This window comes from Cuculus canorus, chromosome 1 (genome assembly GCF_017976375.1).
Source record: "Cuculus canorus isolate bCucCan1 chromosome 1, bCucCan1.pri, whole genome shotgun sequence".
Taxonomy (NCBI): Eukaryota; Metazoa; Chordata; class Aves; order Cuculiformes; family Cuculidae; genus Cuculus; species Cuculus canorus.
Window position 1 is genome coordinate 153,374,566 of NC_071401.1, and position 17,814 is coordinate 153,392,379.

The window sequence follows — 17,814 nt, forward strand, 5'->3', positions numbered from 1 at the left end:
GCAGTGTGTCACACATTCACACCCAGCATGGCTGCGATTGCAGTGCTAACAGCTCGCCAGTTCAAAAGCTATCAGCATTTTCACAAGGGTGTGGGCTGGGGTAGGAGGGAAATACCAAGCCAGCAGGATAGTCCTCAGAGGCCTGAAGCAGGATCACTTCTAACTCTGCCTTCCATTTTAGGAGGCTGAGACCCTTCTTAGTGAAGGCACTAAGAGGAAGGGCTAAAGGTATACTGGTCCAGGCAAAGCTTTGCCTAGTACCCTATTTAGAAAAGCTATTAATCCTTTCGCCCACCTCTAAGGACAGAAGAACACAGTAGATTCCTTAATAATTCTTTTATTTACAGAGAGGCAACATTTTTAGTTTGTACTTAGCAGCAAGAATAGTTGAGAAGCTTATGAAGACCTACATTGGGACAGGATAACCATCAGTACCATTAGGATCCTTGGGCCATGTAAGATAGCAAATTGACCATCAGTGATAAGGAATTCAGTGTCTTTGAAGTCTATCTGAAAAGATTTTCAAAGTACACCAAACAGCTGGACAAGCCTTGTGCTTCCTTATCTGGGAAGCTGTGGGGTCCTCTTCACCTATTGTCTTCTGGAGACAACAGAGTGGTCCATGTCTTGATGGAGGTGGTGAAGAAACTGATGAGAGGAGAGGTATAACTCTCCCAGCCCTCTCATCTGCAGATAGGCTCCACTCCTTTGAGCGGCTCTTTTGAGGTGAAAGCAAATCCAGCGGGTGACTCCATAGTTGGGACTCTTAATAACATTCAGGCTGCACAATCCAAGGTTGAGTAACAGTGTGGGACCAACAAAGGGGAATCTCAACACTCGTACAGAGGTAGGGAAGAGTTAGTTCTCGATGACACTCATAGGGGTGACAGAAATACCAATAAGTTTGATATCCTTGACACTTTTGATACATAAACTCTTAGAAAAATGATCTTTACAGCAGGTTTGGGGTTTTTTTCCCACTGATGAACAGAAAAAGAAAATGGGCAGATGGTACAGATGAATGCAGGGATGGATGCAACCAAACCAGCTTGGCTTCCTTTGCCTTGCCACTTTTCTTCTGTTTTTTCTCAACCCAGAGAGGAAAAAAATAGTCTTTTTTATCCCCTTTCTCTGTGAGTGGATTGAAGTTTTTTTTCATCAAAGGTGCTGATTTGTGGATTAGTTTTCTGGGCTCATTCACCACATCTTTGCCACTAATTAGGCAGTGGTTTCCCTTAAGCAATGGAAGGAATGGGTACTACTGCTGAGATGATTTCCACTAATACAGGATGTGGGATGAACTATTCTGCAATCAGCTTATCGTAGTCAAATAACTGTATTTTACCAGCAGGGCAGAAAGGCTTTCGATTTCATTAAAAATATTGCAGCAAGAATGGGAAATTGTGTGTGTTCTTTTTACTGCCATCATCAGACCTGAGGGAAAGAAAGGTGGGGAGGAGGGGAATTCCCCACTATTTTTAACCCAATAATGAGTATTTCTTTCACACTGCACTGCTTATACAGTTGACACAGTCGTGTCTCTGAGCTGACCTTAGATAATCAAGTCTTAGGCTGGACCGAGTAACTCAGAATGTAATTTCTGATTAAAACCTGAAGTGGAAACATGACAGAAAAAAATATACCTTTGGTCAGTCAGGAGGACATATCTTCATCCTTTTCCTCATCCACCTCAGCACTGACTGTAGTGCTGCTGTCCCCTGTAAAATCTCGTCCACCTCTTCCAGCATTTCTCCTTTCCATTAGAGGATTTTAGGCTTATATGAGGCAAATGGGCCATGTCCCTGCTCACCCTCATTGCTGTGTGCTATTGTACACTAAGATGCAGAACATGGAAGAGCTGGCACAGCCTCCTATTGGGAGCTGAGATGGAAAAAACAAACTGGTGAGGTTCAGAATAGCACTTGAGCAGTGTGGGAAGGGGTTTCTATTCCATTGGATACAGTAACAGCAGAGAAAAAGGTTCAGTTACAAAGGTGAGTCCTTGTTGGCCTATATTGCCTAAGAACCAGGCTCTTAAGTCTGTGTAGGCACTGAACAGGTTTAATGTGCTTTTATCACTCTCCAAGTACTGCTTTACTGTCCACTAGTCCAGTTGTCCAAGCAAAATGTCCTCTCATTTCACACTTTACCTTGGGAACAAGTGCTACTCTTGTAAGCCATCTATGAATTTACATCTTGTCCATCCTATCCATTTTCTGATCTTGCAACCCTCTAGAGTAATTATGTTCTCCAGCCTCATTAAAGAATAGTCCCATTGGGTTTGATGCTGAAGTCATGTTCATGTCCTGAACAGAAGAACAGTTCATCTAGCTTTCTCTGCAGAGAATGCCTTTCCCACCTGTGCATTTCCTCCAGGCAGATCCTAGACAGAGCGATGGCTGTACTGGCTTTGGAGGTCCTTCAGAGAAAGGTAGGCACCAGTATTTGGAACCTGGTTGGAGAAGGCTGTTCCGCATGGGTCCTCATTCTGGGTTTGCCTTAGAGGTGGAGTCTGAGAGAAAGAAGAGGTAGCATGTGCTGCTGGTGTATAGGGGACAACTGCAGGACCTGTCTTCATGCCCCCTTCTGTTATATCAATAACATCACCGTCATGCAGGTCTGGTGGGTCAGGAAAGTCAGAGTCTAGCTGGCACAGGGCCTCAGCAGGTTGTAAATCTGCTTTGTCTGTCACGTTCTTATCCTGTTTGAGAACTGGTCTTGGTGAGGTGCCTTCACTTGACTGGAGAGCCCCAGAAATAGCTGTGTCCCATTTGGCTTCACCTTCTGTCTCTTCCACAAAGAAGCTGTTTTGGAAGCCCTGGGTCACCCTGTTACATTGAAGGAAGTTGTAGGACAACACGGGCATGTCCTCTGCCACTGTGCAGAGGTCGGGGGAGGGGAGGGTATGGTAAGGCTTGCCATCCTCACTGCCACAGCCCTCCTGGGTGAAAGGCTCATAGGTGAAATAGACCTGACAGGGCTCAATCTCAAAGGAGTTGGGAAGGTCGAAGAAGAAGTAGCCTTGGTTGGTGAAGCAGCTGGATACAGAATGGCCACTGGTTTCTAAAGGTGGCTCGGGCATCAGTGTTCCCTTGGAAAGTAGAAACTGTGATTCCTGGTCATTCTTCTGCATCACCTCAAGCATAGAGATCTCCGGGGTTGTGCTGTTCACACAGTAGGAAGATGTGGAGAATGGGGAGGAGAGCCATTTCTGATGGGGAAGGAACAGAGTATAGAGACTGTTAGCACCCAAAGTATAACACTCAGAGATCAACGAAGGGTTTCTTCTCCTTTGTGCCCACAGCAATCAAGTGACCTTTTCCCTGTCCAAGCAAGAGTTGCCAGAGGTGGTGGGGAGGGCAATTCACATATGTGATGTGTCATTTGTAGGATTTTCAGAAAAAGTATATCTTTCTGTCTCTTTGAAATCAAGAACAGATTTTGCAAGCCTACATTTTGAGAAGGGAGGGAATAGAGGATGGAGGATTAAATTGAGAGGAAGGAAAAAAATTACAAGACCATGAGATGAAGTGAAGGTGAAAACATGAAAAGCAGTACTGAGATGCATCTCATGCAATCTATTCCTGGGTCCTGAGCCAGCTTCTGATACATCTACATGGGCCTATGCAGGTTTCTTGTCCAAAGTGTTCTTTCCAGGCTCCTTGTGCCTAGATTTCCATGCTCACCATAGTGACACTGCAGTACATCATTATCATTAAAAATAAACTGGTTTTGATACCATCCAACTTCATTGCCTTTATGGCCAGTAAAGACAATTTTTCTAGTTCTTTCTCCACTGAGAAACTGTCTTCAGTGCCTGCTGCACCCTCCCACCCTGACAGGTCCCCACTCTTCCCCTGTAGTTTAAGCTTTCTAAGGAGCAGAGGAAAGGTTCACAGCCAGGAGGGGAGGACCACAGCAGGAAATGTGGGGAAAAGCTGGGCAGCCTAGGGCAGGCAGGGACGCTTTGAAATCAGGTGCAAAAGGATTTGAGAGGTCAAGCTCCCTCCCATGGGTCCCTTCTTTTGTCTCAGGCTCCCCTTTAGTAGCGCAGGGTGCTGAGGTTTGTGTGGTTTGCCATTTCTCAGTTCTGTAATTAGAGGTACCTCAGCTGAGAGTCAGGTTTTAGAAGGTGAGAAAAAAAAACCTCGAGTTGAGAACCCTTCAGCTGGTGCTACAGGCACGTGTTGTGTGTGCACATGTAGGTCTGGCAACCAGCTCTCTGTCCTGAGTGTGTGTAGCCAGACCCTCATTTCCCTTCTTTCTCCTTCATAATCCTGTGGCACCATCCCCAGTCCCATACCTGAATGTCACCTCCGTGGACAGAAACAAGTGGGGGAAAGAATTTCTCGGGGTCTGGGATGTGAATCTTCAAGATCTTCTTAAACCTTGAGAGAAGAGAATGAGAAGAAAGAATGAAGCAGGTCATGATCCTGACCAGTCTGGCACTGTGGTGGGCATAAGAGAGAGCATTGCAGCTCATGGGCATTATCCAGGCATGGAGGAGAGGTAAAATAAGAACAAGCCTGAGGGATCTCCTTGCTCTTGTGTGTCTTGAAATGTAGAAGTTCGGGGATGAGAGGTGTAGAGTTGAAGCTGTTAAACCTGGCATTGTACAGTATTCTCTGCTCGTTCTTTTCCCTAGAGAAGCGCAACCTGCAGTTCACTGGTTTCTTCCCTGTCTTGGCTGGTCATCTCAACCTCTCCGCTTGCCTCCTTAGTTCCCCCTGTCCTGATGATAAGCTGCGCGAGTTGCCTTTGTTTCCAAGTTCTAGCTCTTGTGAGTTGCTCACAATTTGCTTTGCTGCCACCACGGTGGCTCAGACGACATGGCCTGAATGGGGCCATAGCTATCGAAGCTGTGCCACAACGTTTGTCTCATTATCAGGACACTGGATGGCATAGCTAGGACACACTGGTCATGCAAGCCATCTGAGCATTCCTCACACCAGCCCAGTGGCCTCTACTTTACTGGATTCAGTGTTATCCTGAGGCACCATGAAGTGATCTAATCTGCTTCTCAGTCCCTCAGACACAATGGCTGATCCTGTCAGCTCTTTGCTGAAGTTTTAGCGAGCGGTGCTCTGAGGAAAAACCCTCCTGACCTCTGGAGGCAATCAGTGTACTCTCTGAAGCATCAGAATTTGCTAATTCTTGCATATAAACTACCTTACACCACTGCAGATGCTATTTTCATTCATGCATGTCTAATCCTTCCTTGGATCTTACCTCAGCATTATCCTCCATCCAGTTCCCCCAAGTTAATTATACTCTGTGGAGAAAGGAGCCTTTTTTATCTCTCTCTATGCTGTATAGTTAACACTTCCTCACCCTTGTGTTATGACTCAAGGTGAAACACAATGACCAGTGACTTTCTCAGCATTCATCTTCCTCCAGTATGCATCTCCTTCTTTTCTCAGAGAGAAGCCAACCCAGCCTCTGCTGCCTCACCCTTGAGAACATTTGTCCCTGCTCTGTGCCATGAAACAAAGCCCCTTCTTTGCCTGTGATGAAAAAAAGCGGAGGCCATTTCTAACCTTGCCATGCTGACATGTCACTCTTCATATTATTGCATAAAGTAAACTTGTGAGACACTTTCAGTCCTGAATAAAAACAGTGCCTAGGTAGAAGCTCTGGCAAAGAGATCTTTAAAGTGTCATGTAGACGTCTACTAGCATGGGATGAGACACTTCAGGACTCACAGACCAGGGAAAGGAAGAATTTTACTCCTTGTTTTGACTACGGACCAAATATCAGCATGTCCTGACAGAGCTCTTGCTGGAGCGTTCAACTAAGTGAGAAGGCAGCAGTACATAGGCTTGCTTTGTCCTTTCTACCGAGGGAGCGCTCAGCCCAGTGGCCAGCTTTTTAAGAGGCCGTTAGTGTGCGTCCCTGCCAGGGAACACCACTCTAACCCATGGGCAGCAGAACTGCTGAAGCAACAGTTTTGAATTCAGCCAGGGCATGTCGCCAGGTCATGTCACCGCGTCACAGGAGCATGGTACAATATGCTGATGGTGGTGAAAACACATCGTCTTTGGTGGTGTTATATCTCCCTAGACAAATGTCACCCTCAGAAGGCTGGGCTATAAACCATAGTATTAAGTCACTCTCTCTCCTGGTAATGCCAAGTGAAAAATAACACCAGTTTTGAGAAGACACACAAGATACAGGAGAGGAACAGAAAGGAAAACTTGATTCTCATTTACCATTTCAGGTTCCGTAAGTTAATAAGGAAGGCAGTCCCAATGATCACAAAGATGCAAGTGCTCACTATGAGAGCTGGCAGGAACGGCTGGGATGTTTCTGCAAGGTGAGAGAGAATGAGGGAGTTGCTGTGAAAATTTAGCCAGGATTCTGCAAGTAGGAACTGCAGCCCTCCCATGTCAGTTCAGGCTGATCAGTGATATAAAATTATAGTTTACAGGTCAGAGGAATGAGTTCTGCTGTGTTGTGTAGGATGCCTTCAAGAGAGATGAATTTCAAACTCTACTTGGCATCACTCAATAGCTAATTTGTGTTGAACTGCTTGAACTCCCCATCCATAACAATACCACAGCTGGGGGACTGCCACAGGTGAGGTGGCACAGTCTACTGGTTGAAGTGTCCATCAGCCTGCCTCTTTCAATGCAAAAGAAAGCAGGGAGTCCTAAAGTCAGCTTAAGTGGGACTGGAGACTTGAAACAGTGGGAGAGGCAAAGTCATGGAGTTCATGGGTCTTTGAGAGGGCAGGAGGACCAAGGATGGAGAAGTTTAGGGGTCAAAGAACTGGCTTGTCTCTTTGAAGAGGTGTGGGAAAGCTTTAGGAAGTTATAAAGGTTACGGCTTTCCACCACATGATGATTTTGGTACTTGGATTGCAGGGTTACCAGAAAGAAACTCAGCTCCTGCATTGCCAGCACTGCCAGTCCTGCTTATGCTTGTCTGGCATTATCTCAAACTTTTCTTTATCTGGCTCTTCCACACAAATCTCCACAGTGCAATTTTGCTTCACCTTGCTATTCTGGTGCCTGACTCTCCTGCCTGCCACCCCCAAGTATCCCTTGGTCTGGGCCTGCAGAGCTCCTCTGGAGTAGTTGTGAGGGAGTAGATTGAAATAAAAGAAGGAGGGACGTTTTTAGGACATTCTTTCTTTGCCTGTCCTTGAGATGCTACTAAGATCACTTTGTCTCCTCTGCCTCTGGTACTCTGGTTATCTTTGGGTCTTGGTTGCTATGACAACTGGTTGCGGCTGTATCCTATTCATTGACATCACACACTGTCAAAATTTGATCACCACAGCAACGCAGTGCCCTTTCTAAACATAGCTCTTCTGTTTATACCAACACAGGGCACAACAGGGAGGGGCTGAGCAGGGGCAGAGTTGGCGTGACATGAGAAGGAATAACCTCCATCTGCTTATTTTTTGGAAAAGAAATGACAGAGACCACAGCCAGTGATTAAATGAAGATATTTGCTCAGGGCACTGTCTTTCAAGGCTGGAGGTGTCCTCCATGATGTCGTTAATGGTAATGATTGATGCAAGTCTCAGCAGACATTTTTGGAAGGGGCTTAAGTGCATATCAGTCTCTTTCACTCTCTGTGAGACTTTGCTTCCTGGGCTCAGCTCTCTTTTGGTTCAAGAGCTGAGTGCTGTGTTTAACTGCATTTCGCTGATCAATGGTTCCAATTAACTGGCCAGTTTTGGAAAGCTGGATTTATGTTCCTGGGTCAGAGGAGCCTGGGAAAATTCCAATCCTGGGCACTGCTTCTGCAGGTGAGACATCTGGCCTTACTCCTCTGGGGAAGCAGTGTCTGATTTAGATCTTATGAATTTTGCCTGGCTTTTGGAAGTCAGAGGGGCTCTTTTGGGGTTAGGGAGTTTTTTCCCTTAAGTCTTTTTGAGCCAGTCTGACCTAACAGATAAGGAGGGACACAAAATTTCTAACATTTCTATTGCTCTTCAAGTAACGCAATCCTCCCTACCCATCTTCCTCCAGCTTCTCATCCTGCTTGGCCCTTCTACCTTGTTTTCCCTGAGTTCCCCCTTTCCCCTCCCAGCCAGGCTGCCTGACATATCCTTACGATTGGCAGGTGTCCTCCACAGTATCGTCTCACTCCAGTCGCTCCACACGCCTTTGTGAGTACTTGAGGCACCTGGTCTTGCACGGACAGCTGCCTCATATTTTAAGTCAGGAGAGAGGCTCTCAAACACCACCCACATCTGGTCCTGCACAATCGTGAAGTTCCTGGCCTCCTGGAAGAAGGACAAAATTAGAGCATTTTCATCACTCTGCCATGGCTTACAATGTCACATACTACCCGTATCTTCCAAGACCTTCAAAGAGGACCTGTCTCAGATCTCTACACCATGTGCACTGCTTGTTCTCCCTGAAGGACAAGTCTTCTTTGCTTTGTTTTTTAAATCCCTTTCAGGTCTGTCCTGGAATTATCTGGATTTCTTTGTGAGAGCACTAAGTAGAATAGGATTCCCATCTTCCTCCATGTGGTCACCAAACACTGGCAGCAGGTGACACAGATAAAAGGATGGCGGGGGTGTCATCTGCTTTTCAGCTGCACAACAGTTTTTGTTTTGAGGGGGAGGCCCAGAAACAAGTCTTAGGTGACATAAAGAATACCAGAATTTATATAATGACAGGTACCAGTGCTCCACTCTGTACTCACCTCCCAGGACTGACTCGTGGTTCGGTACCGCACTTGATATTCGCGCTCCCCATCCAAATAGTGAGAGGAAATATTCAGGCTCCATGTTAAGTTGTAGGTGTTTTCAGTTTTTCTAGCCAGCTGAAGATTTCCTGGAGGCCTCAGCTTTACTGGAATGAGAGAAGGAGCAGGGCTGATACCTTCGCACTGTCTGTCCATAACAGGGCTCCACTGCAAACCTCATTGCAACAGGGTTTGTGTCTTGACTGTGCTCATAGACTCCAGCCAGCCACGGCCACACGAGATGGTTAGTGAATTTCCCCTCTCTGTTCCTCCTTCTTCCCCACTATCACTGAAGGCAAAAGGCTGTTGTCTCTGGACTACGTTAGTCAGCTGCTCCTGTGAGCCTAGGGGACTGCTCCCTGCAGTCAGTGCAATCAATCCCATAAGATCATGCATCATTTCTTGTACAGATCATCCACAAGGCAATTGTATGAACAGGAACGGAGCATGGCTAGGGAGACAGCTGCTTCCCAGCTGCTCTTTCAGAGAGCTGCAGCCACAGGGGACGGAGTTACACAGGCTATCTAGGCTAATTCTTCCCAATCCCTAACTGTAACCATGCCATCTAACATGTCACCTTGCAGCAGCTCTGTTGGACATCTCCTTGAGTCAGATAAACTCACACATCCAGAGGAAAATGACCCAAACAGATGGTTTTCTGCTGGATTAGTGAGTTGAGTCCTTTCAACAAAGACTGATGCATGTGAAAGCTGAGTTAAAGGAAGGTGGAAGCACACATCTAGTAAGAGAAGTAGGGGAGAAGCTGCACCCATTTTTCATATCAGCTGAGCTGTTGTTGCCTGTTTGAAGCCAGAACTCCTAGTACAAAGCATTCCCATTTAACAGTGTCCTAGGACACGTAGGAGAGGACAGGATAGAAAGTGCCTGGCATGACACGGCATGTTAGAGGTGCAAGTGGCAGAAGTCAACGTGGTCTACCTGTGCAAGCAGTAGCAGGGGACAAGGAAAAGACCTAAGTCTAAAATCAGCTATGAGAGTTGAATAGGAGTGGATGGGCAAGAGAAATTAGCTATCATTTTGTGGTAAAACTTCGGACACTGTAGGACAGATAAGTACTCACTATTTGCAAGTGGACTGAAATCTTCTATTTGCACGGGTATTGTCTTTTTGTCTCCAATTTGACAATGGACAGACATCTTCAGGCGATCTGCAGTGGTGAAGCATTGAGTCTGCAAGGAAAATCTACCATTGGTGACACTGAAGCCTCATCAAGGGGCATTCATATCTCTAAGCATTTCCTATGTATAAGAGGTTTAGGAACACTTGGCAACAAATATGGACTATATTTGTGGCTGAAAGGCATAAACATTAACAGTGAATGAGGAACCAAAGATTTATACTTGATGTGGTTGAATTTTTTTTTTGATTCATTGGCAAGAAGGGCACAAAAATATTGTGATATGCTAGTTTGCTGGGATTGCTGAATGTACTGACTGAGCAGGAAAAAAGTACTTTCTCTGAGAAACATCTATTGAGAAAGAATATTTTTACTAAAATATTTTGTGTTAATTGGCAAGATTGAGATGACATTAGTATTAAATATTACTCTTCAAATGCAACGATTCTAAGAAAGCAATAGCAAAATTAGCTTGATTAGAAAGAAAAGGTTTTAGAGTGTATATCAACTCTACAATTTGTCTTCCCACATGATGTGCAAATATAAGAAAGCTTGTCCACTGTTTGAACTGGCTGTGACTTTATTAAAAAAGACTGCTTTAAATAAAGAATAACAGCTACAGGATTTGCATCACCATTAGCTCCAGTTGTGTGTTGGTGTTGCATCTTGCATTTGACAGTTGTTAATAATCTGGAAAATGGTACTGATATCTTCAAGGACAATGAAGTCAAGAGGTGACCTCAGAGCTGGTGGTGATGTCCATCTCTCCTCAGAGGAAGGAATTAGGGCCAAACCCAGGTAACTGAGACATGGGACACTGCATGTGATTGATCTATCCTGCACCTCTTCAGCACATGTCGGGACAGCATGGCCCAACTCACAATGAAGCCAGTCTTCCCAGCAGAGGAAACCACATGGGCAATGCATTATAAACAACATACAGCTTCAAGCTCCACTCCAGAACTGGAGTTAAGGATTGGATTTGGGATTTTTATACTGCTCTTGTGTGTCACACTGTTTATACATCAAAAAATTCACAAAATACACCTTTCCACCTTGTCATTAGTTGCAAAATAGCAGATGAATTACTCACATTACTGTTTTTGCTGAAGGTCTTGATGCATCTCCTCAATCCTGTCATGTGTTCTGCCTTGGGTAATTCACAGTGCTCCTTGAATTTTTCAGGTAAGGGAAATAACCTGGATTTTAAGCAGGAGAACTCCAATGAGCTGGGCAGGCTGTTTTCTATTTAGCCAAATATTATGTAACACTATAGGCCTTTCAAAGCATTTTGCACCCTACCATGTTAGCTGAACAAGTTACAGCAAGGATGTAACCCCACTTTCTCTCCCTACTGCCTCATTCAGATAAATTTTATGTGCTGGAACGTGGAGGCTTAGTGCATCTCAGTTATTTCAGGCCAAACATAACAGGAGGTTTCCAGTTTCCAAGTCTTCACAAACCCCCCTTGCTACCTTCTCTAGTATCTGTTGATCACAGAGGGCGTGCAGAGCCCAGACATACCTGCTGCCCACAATCGTGCCAATCCAGCCCTGGGAGACAGATGCCTGTTTCAGCCCCTCTAGGGCTTACAGGTCTACTCCAAGCCACTGACAGTCCTGTAGCATTTCAGATATGGAGTGAGATGTATCTTCTGAACGAGGTCACACCCCAGTCAGACAGAACCTTGACAGCACTACACCATGACCTCTCTTCTGCTCTGGCAAGTGTGGCTGGGCAGCCGTAGCTGAGCTATAGCACAGGGGGTGACAAACAGGAGAACAGTGGTGGTGTTGCAGCTGAAGGGTTATCAGGCTGAGCTGGCTGCTGCAGCCGTAATGTCAGACCAAGCCTGGGGCTTGCTGATGGTGGGGAGAGGTGCAGTCTTAGAGCCTTGTTCAAGCAATGGCACAATTCCAAATCCAGCCCAAATTCCAGCCCCAGTCTCTGTGATTCATACTCATGGAGCAACATAAAAGTTTTGGCTTTCTAGGTCCGTGAACCTGGCCTCGTTATATATTTGTTATTCTCATCCTCTATGAGACGTCTCTATGACAGTCATGAGCAACCCACCCACTGCCAAAATCACACTGAGCCTCTCCTTATCTCAGAGACCTAGGAAAGCCCTAGGGGAGGCTGATAAGTTTCTTGGATGTATATGTCATATTTGGAGACCACAGAGACTCAACTAGCCCTGAATGTGGTACTGATCATGCAACTATTCCTCTGCTGGAAGACGTGTGGGAGAGGAAAACATCATGAACTGAGTGATACGAAAGGACCAAGGAGATAAGGAGAATAATATTTTCCTTCATTGATTGTCACTCAGGATTCAACATTCCAGTTCATTCCGGCAGTGGGTAAATGGCCCTGTATAACTTTAATTCCACCTTGTCCACCCCCATCTCTATATATTCTCCTTTTCCATTGAAAATACCTTTCAGTCCTTTGAGTCGCTGTAAGGGAAAAGGTATTTTTTTGGGAAAAAGAAGCACAGGTAGGATCACGGAGCCGGAAGATGGGCTGTGCTAGACAGTTTGGAATCGTCAGATCACAAACACTGTTTAAGCAGCGGCGAGCATCTCAGCCCAGTGGTTTAGGGACAGAGTTCTAGACAAAGCCCCTCGGCTCTGTGACTCCACTTCAACTGACATATGGAGGGGAAGCCTACATTTATGTTAAGCACTAAAATTTCCAGGACACTTTTCAATCAAAGCATTGTCTTTCCTCAGTCACCCACCTGTCACAAAGAGCTAAATTTGATAAAATCTCCAGATGGCATGGTGCTTCAACCAGGTCCCTGCTGGGGTTCCAGTCGCAGAAGAGAGTTGCCCGCGAGTCATACCAACAATTTAGGCTGGAGGCACCTGCCAGCAGAGAAGAGAGGGACAGCAGCGTGGTTGAACTAGCAATGGTGTTTGGTATTAACTATCACCCCAGATAATTCTGCCCATCCAAAACTACAGACCAATTCCCCTGCTGGATAACTCTCTCCAAGTAAGAAAGGCAGAGCCACTCTGGAGGTTGACGTTCTCATAAGAGACCTTTAACTACTACAACCTCCTCTGGCTGTATGTTACAACACAAGCACACATCACAGCATGCACACTCCTGCAGCTGAACTCCCTCCCGGCTCACCCACCTGGCACAGGTGAAGGGAATCACTTCTTACCTTGTGCCGAATCTAATGTCCATGAGAGAGGCATGAGGCTGAACAGCCAGATGTGACACAGAAGCAGCAAAGAGGGCTTCATCTGTACTGGTGACACACTGAAAGAGAGAAGACGCCCCCCCTGCTCAGCAATGCAAATTAGCCAGATGTCATCTCACAGGAGGCACCCACTGTTCCAGGGCAGAGCTCAAAGCAAGTGCCAGCCTTCCAGGCTCAGAAGCTCATATTCTTTCCCATCTGGAGTGCGTGCATTTCCCTCTGCACCTCATTGTTTTCCTCCTTGTGTGCTTTGTTCAGCACTGAAACCATTTGCAGTGCAACACAGACAGGCTGTTTGCAGCAGTAATGCCTTCTGGAAACGTGTGTGTGCCTTGTTTCAGGCTGCTTGCTGACTCAGGTAGAGAATACTGCCTTGGTTGTGCATGGCTTGCTGTTTCAAGAGCTTTTTTTTTGGTAAGACTGAAGTAACTAGGTACTTGCTGAGTTAGAGGGGTCTTTGGTTGCAGCTGACAAAAGTTAGTTGCAGAGCTCATGACTTAGGAGCTAGATTTTGAATGGCTCTTTTGGGACACGGGAGGAAATCAGGGAGAAGAAGGAGTTTACCAGGTTCTGGAAAGTCATGGCTTTATCCTATCACAAAATATTACATAGTAACACACAAACCATGCAGCATCCTTGCCAAGTAGACCCTGCACTGCCATGGAAGGAGCCGTGCTTTTAGGTATAGCAGAAAATTTGAGCTTTTCAATAAGGAAATTCTGCAACACTCCTCATCCACTCATGCACCCCGGGGACACTAATCTTACATAGCCTGTACAGCCATGTTCCATATGAGAAATAGAGGGTTTACAGGCTTCTCATCCAAGCCTCTCCCTCTCCTCATCCACCTGGACACCTGTACCTCAAAGTCTGTCTCTGCCCACAGGAGAAAGCATCGCCCTCACCTCTCAGCAGGTCTGGAGCCCAAGCAGGGCTGAGCAAACCAAGACGAGAGTCCTGCTGGTCCCTGCTGGGATTGCCAGGGGTGGGGAAAGAGAGGGTTTATAAAGGGCTGGCATGAGGCATAGCATCAATTCCTATTGTGATAAAAGATTAGGTTCAGAGGAAGAAAAATTTGACAACAACACATGAACAGATAAAGGGGAGAGAAAGAGAGAAAGAAAGCAGTCGACGTGGTTGTGAGATGTGGGGTATGATTTGAGAGGACTGTGGAAAGACAGAGAGATAAACATGTGCTCAGCTCTCCCCAACGGTGAGATTCAGTTTGTCAGACCGAAACTCCTTCCAAGACGCTTTTCAGATCAGCCACCCCCATGTGGGAGAGAGCTGGCATCACCCCTTTTACCTTTCCGCTGCAGGCACCCGATGGTCCAGATGAAGTAAGTCCCCAGGGACCAGGTCACTGGGTTGGATGGAAGCAGGTACTGGCTGTCAACCGTTAGGGGAGCATGGAGTGGGAAAGGGAGAGGGATGGAGGTGGATATCCTAGTTCAATGCATGTCCAGCTGCTAGCCAGTGCTGCTGGAGTGATAGAGATGCCTTCAGCCCAGCAGTTGCACTGCAGAGCTGTTCCTCTCACATGTGCGTGGTCTCTCCGTCTTCTCCCTCTCACCTTTGCACAGGAAGCTGCTGCTTTCTTGCCTTGTCAGACTGAGACGAGGCCCTGAAGTATCGAAAAGGCTAGTGAGGCCAAGAATAAAAAGCCCCAAACCACGTCCTACTTCCTGCTGGTAAAGCAATAGGTGAAGAAACAAGGGTGGAGGAATCAGGTGTTAGCTCGCAGTGCTCAGATATACTGGGACCAGTTTGTAACTATTTCTGGGAAGCAAAAGAGAGAAGAACTTGTCTTCATGGGACACTGGCAAGAGACCCATAGCTTCTTCTTTCAAACACCCAGACAGATCACTCATACCACTCACAGGGTCTTCACACGTGTGCAGGTCAAACTGGGACTAGGAATCTATCTGCAGTAGAAATACTGTGGACCACTTTGTGAAAAACAACCCGAAACATTGACATAAGCAACACCAGAATGAAATCAAGCTCCCCACCAGTGCCCCAGTTTCAGAGGATCCATCCTAGGTCAGAGCAGAAGTGGAACAAGGGCAATGTTGAGTGTGAGCAAGTTTGAGGCACCACCCTCACACTTGCAGATGGTGTGACACCGCAGGAACACCCATCCCGTGGTCTCTCTACCCAGCCATGTACCCTACTTGCTCCACAGAAGGAAGAATCAACCCTCCAACCGAGCCTCGCAGATAGTCCAGATAGGCAACACCACCCTGCAGTACCCGCAGTGCCTGTTTGACATGGCTTGTCCATTCAACAATCCAGAAAGGGATGCAAAAAATATGCCCACGTTCTTCCAAAGCTTCATGTGCCCTCACCTTTGCAGACAGATAACCCCTCACAGGCCCTGCAGGGAACATTTAGTTGTAGAAGACAGACAGAAATCCTCCCCAGCACACACTGCCCTCATCTCTCCATCCAAGACAGATGCGAATCTGCAGCCTAACAGCTGCCCAGTTCAGAGTTAGACATGTGCGTGCTTGTACGTCCCCGCATACCTCTCTTTTTCCATACACAAATATAATTCTCGAAAGTGCTGCACATCATGTTTCCTGTCTGGTTTGGGCTGCATGAAGATGGCCAGTGGTGTGAGGCCAGATTATGAGAATCTCCTTTTACATACAAACACAGTGGTCACTACACTTTGTGCTCCTTGCTCTTTTCTCCTAGAGTAGCTCAAGACCCAAGATCAAGTCTAGTAAGCAGGTTTTGCTGACCTGAAGTTGTCAGAGGCTAGTTTCAAGTTTCCCGGCAGATAATTTTTGAGGCCTATATAAACCTGGAGGTTGGGTCTTTCTTTAGCAACAAAGGTTTCTTGGTTTCATGTAGTGGAAAAAGGAGGGTAGGAGGAGAATGAGTTTTTAGTCACAGACTGTTGAGCCCAGATATTGGATTTCAGAAGATGTCAGACTTTAAAAAGAAAAGGCACAGATGTGAAACGGTGATATGAAGGCATAAGTGGTGCCATTATGAAGCGCTTGCATTAGTGGATCCTCGTGGCCATTTCTGGAGGAGTCATAGAGTCATAGAATCATGGAATAGTTTAGGTTGGAAGGGATTTTGAAAGGTCATCTAGTCCAGCCCTCCTGCAATAAGCAAGGGCATCTGCGAATTGGAAGGTTGCTTAGAGCCCTGTCCAACTTGACCTTGAATGTTTTCAGGGATAGGGCATCTGTCACCACGCTGGGCAACCTGTTCCAGTGTTTCACCACCTTCATTGTAAAAAGATTCCTTCCTTATATGTAGTCTGAATCTACCCTCTTTTAGTTTAAAACCATTACCCCTTGTCCTTTTGCAACAGACCCTACTAAAAGGTCTGCCACCACCTTTCTTACAGGCCCCCATTGAGTACTGAAGGGCCACAACAAGGTCTTCTTGGAGCCTTCTCTTCTCTGGGCTGCACAAGCCCAACTCAGTCTTTCCTCACAGGAGGTGTTGCATTTCTCTGACCATTACTGTGGCGCTTCTCTGGACCCACTCCAACAGGTCCATGTCTTACCTGTGTTGAGGACTCCAGAGCTGGGTGCAGTACTCCAGGTGGGAGTCTCACCAGAAGAGCGCAGAGCAAAGGGGCAGAATCACCTTCCTTGACCTGCTGGCCATGCTTCTTTTGATGCAGCCCAGGATATGGTTAGATTTCTGGGCTGGGCTGTGAGCGCACATTGTTGACTAATGTTCAGCTTTTCATCCACCGGTAACCCCAAGTCTTTCTCCTCAGGGCTGCTCTCAGAACACTGCAGCTCAAATTCCACCCCAGCATTAACCACTCTCAGTCAGCGGTCTGGAATACAATATTTCTTTCCTCACCACACATGACATGGACCAGGGGTCTGAGAGGTGTCACTAGGATGATCTTGCTAGTCATCTGAGGATTTCTTTTATGGCCAACCTTTGTGAGGATAACTGGGGAATCTAACCATCCAGCTTCTGTTGAGCAGAAGCAGAGGAGAGGTTGGGCTGTGTACTTTCCTGCTCTGGTAATCACTGACTGCAGTACTTGCATTTTGGAAGCTTCCTGCAGGATGAAACCGTAATGGCATGTATCATCAGGGCACAGCCTGTCCTTCCCAGGAAATCTTGAAATGAATGCAGCTTCATCTGGCACAGAGGTCCTTGGCTGAAGCAATGAAGTGCTCTGTAACTTCTTGGTATCACCATCTCTGCAGCTGCAATGCAGTATTCATGTTAACCGTCATTTTTCCCGTCTGTTCTTCAGACTGAGAAATTTGCTCCTCTCTTCCAACCAGAGATCACTTTGGGAATGTAGGAGCACAAAGCACCCATTTGTTGTTCAGCTTATCAAGGAAAAAGCCTCCACTGATTCCCTTTTTTAATTATCTATTTATTTATACCCAGTTTTTACATACGTAAGTATCAGATGAGGTTGGTTGTATACTGTGGTATCTGAAATAGTGAAAGAGGAAAACTGAACTTGTAGTTAGTCCCTAGCAAAGATGAGCAGCTGCTACAGTTGAAAACAAGGATTTATTTGGTCAGAGAATTTACTGGAGACTGTTTTTCCTAGATCTGGGTCTCTGCAATAGATTCTTGTGTGGATTTTTTCATATCTGGTGAGGACTGATGTCACATAGAAGAATTTCCCAAGAAGGGTTTTGACAGAGAGCCAGGTACCCTCTGTCCAGCCACCTTTGCTTAACAGTAGTGAGAGATCTACTTCTTTGTCAAGTGTGACTGGAATTGTCTGACTTTTCCAAAACTGTGGAGGGAA

At 46.2% G+C, this 17,814-nt stretch overlaps 1 protein-coding gene across 1 annotated transcript; it reads right to left on the reverse strand.

Annotated features, from left to right (window-relative positions):
• Positions 1–358: 358 nt before the first annotated feature.
• On the reverse strand, positions 359–14,642 carry IL2RB (interleukin 2 receptor subunit beta). The gene is made up of 10 exons (XM_009568390.2): positions 14,362–14,642; positions 13,017–13,114; positions 12,585–12,711; positions 10,938–11,043; positions 9,788–9,896; positions 8,665–8,813; positions 8,065–8,236; positions 6,210–6,306; positions 4,304–4,388; positions 359–3,211 (listed from the first exon to the last, which is right to left on the reverse strand). Exons 2-10 carry the CDS (start codon positions 13,096–13,098, stop codon positions 2,384–2,386), a joined length of 1,755 nt encoding a protein of 584 aa, XP_009566685.2. The 5' UTR covers positions 13,099–13,114; positions 14,362–14,642; the 3' UTR covers positions 359–2,383.
• Positions 14,643–17,814: the final 3,172 nt, after the last annotated feature.